Source organism: Penaeus chinensis, chromosome 31 (genome assembly GCF_019202785.1).
Source record: "Penaeus chinensis breed Huanghai No. 1 chromosome 31, ASM1920278v2, whole genome shotgun sequence".
Classification (NCBI taxonomy): domain Eukaryota; kingdom Metazoa; phylum Arthropoda; class Malacostraca; order Decapoda; family Penaeidae; genus Penaeus; species Penaeus chinensis.
Window position 1 is genome coordinate 14,079,676 of NC_061849.1, and position 1,349 is coordinate 14,081,024.

Here is a 1,349-nt window from a genome sequence, read left to right on the forward strand (position 1 = left end):
ATTAAAGGTTAATTTGCATAAAGGAACAGAAGTTAATTATTTCCTCGTCAATCCTCCACCAGCAAAGATACGCTCACGTACATACGAGCACACACATGTATACACACACGTATACACCCACAAACAGAAAACGGAAACGCACACATACACACAAATGCAATCATGCAATCGTATACAGAGTCTATGCAATCGAATGTGCATATAGATAGATAGATAAATAGATAGATAGATAGACAGATAGATATATAGATAGATAGATGGAGAGAGAATAAGAGAGAGAATAAGAGAGAGAGAGAGAGAGAGAGAGAGAGAGGAAGGGAGAGAGAAAATAAGAGATTGATAAAGAGATAGATAGATAGATACAAAAACTAAGTATATCATTTATATTGTTATTTTGTCGAAAAAAAATTCATGCTCTCACAAAGCCATTCATTCAGAATCACTTTTATCATCATTTTATCATTTATTAAAAAAAAAGGAACATGAGTCACCAGAATTAAAATGCATTTGCAGACCAACCTTCCCCTTGCCTTCACTTATTCACAATTAAGTTATTAAACTGAATTGTATTATCTTTGCACTAAAAAATCATATTCAGCATAAATATTAAATGTTAGATTGGTAAAGACATAGATAGATAAATTGAGAGATAATTAGATACATGTATTTGTACTTGCATAAGAGAGAGAGAGAGATAGAGAGAGAGAGAGAGAGAGAGAGAGAGAGAGAGAGAGAGAGAGAGAGAGAGAGAGAGAGAGAGAGAGAAAGAGAGAAAAAAGAGAAAGAGAATAAGAGAGAGAAAAAGAGAAAGAGAGAAAGAGAATAAGACAGAGAAAGAGAGTAAGAAAGAATAACAAAAAGAAAGAAAAGAGAAAAAGAATACGAAAAAGAGAGGAAAAACGAGAAAAAAATCATACAAAATAAAATAAGAATCACAAAGAAAAATCAAACCATAGAGAGAGCGTAAAAGCGAGAAAGAGAGAGAAAGCAAAAGCAGGGAGGAGGATCATCGTCCGAGTTCTGCGAATTATGACACCGTGTTACTCCGCCAGCATTCAGCATCCGTCATGCCAAGTGTAGTTCTTTTGGCAATAGTTCATGGGCTTAGAATTCCGCGAGAAGTTTCTTTGAATTTGTTTGACACACCGAGGCAGGCACGAAAACACACGGACATGCATACATACATACGTACATACACACATGCATACATGCATACATGCATGCCTACATACATATATACGTACATACATACATGCATACATGCATACGTACATACATACATGCATACATACATACATACGTACATATATACATGCGTGCATACATGCATACATACATACATGCATACA

At 35.0% G+C, this 1,349-nt stretch overlaps 1 protein-coding gene across 1 annotated transcript in view; it reads right to left on the reverse strand.

The window, feature by feature from the left end:
- Positions 1-1,027: 1,027 nt before the first annotated feature.
- The window catches only part of LOC125042049, a 2,418-nt gene continuing 2,096 nt past the window's right edge, over positions 1,028-1,349 (reverse strand). Inside the window, exon 4 of the mRNA XM_047637511.1 lies at positions 1,028-1,082. Within this exon, the coding sequence (XP_047493467.1) occupies positions 1,028-1,082 (55 nt within the window). The remainder of the gene's footprint in view (positions 1,083-1,349) is intronic.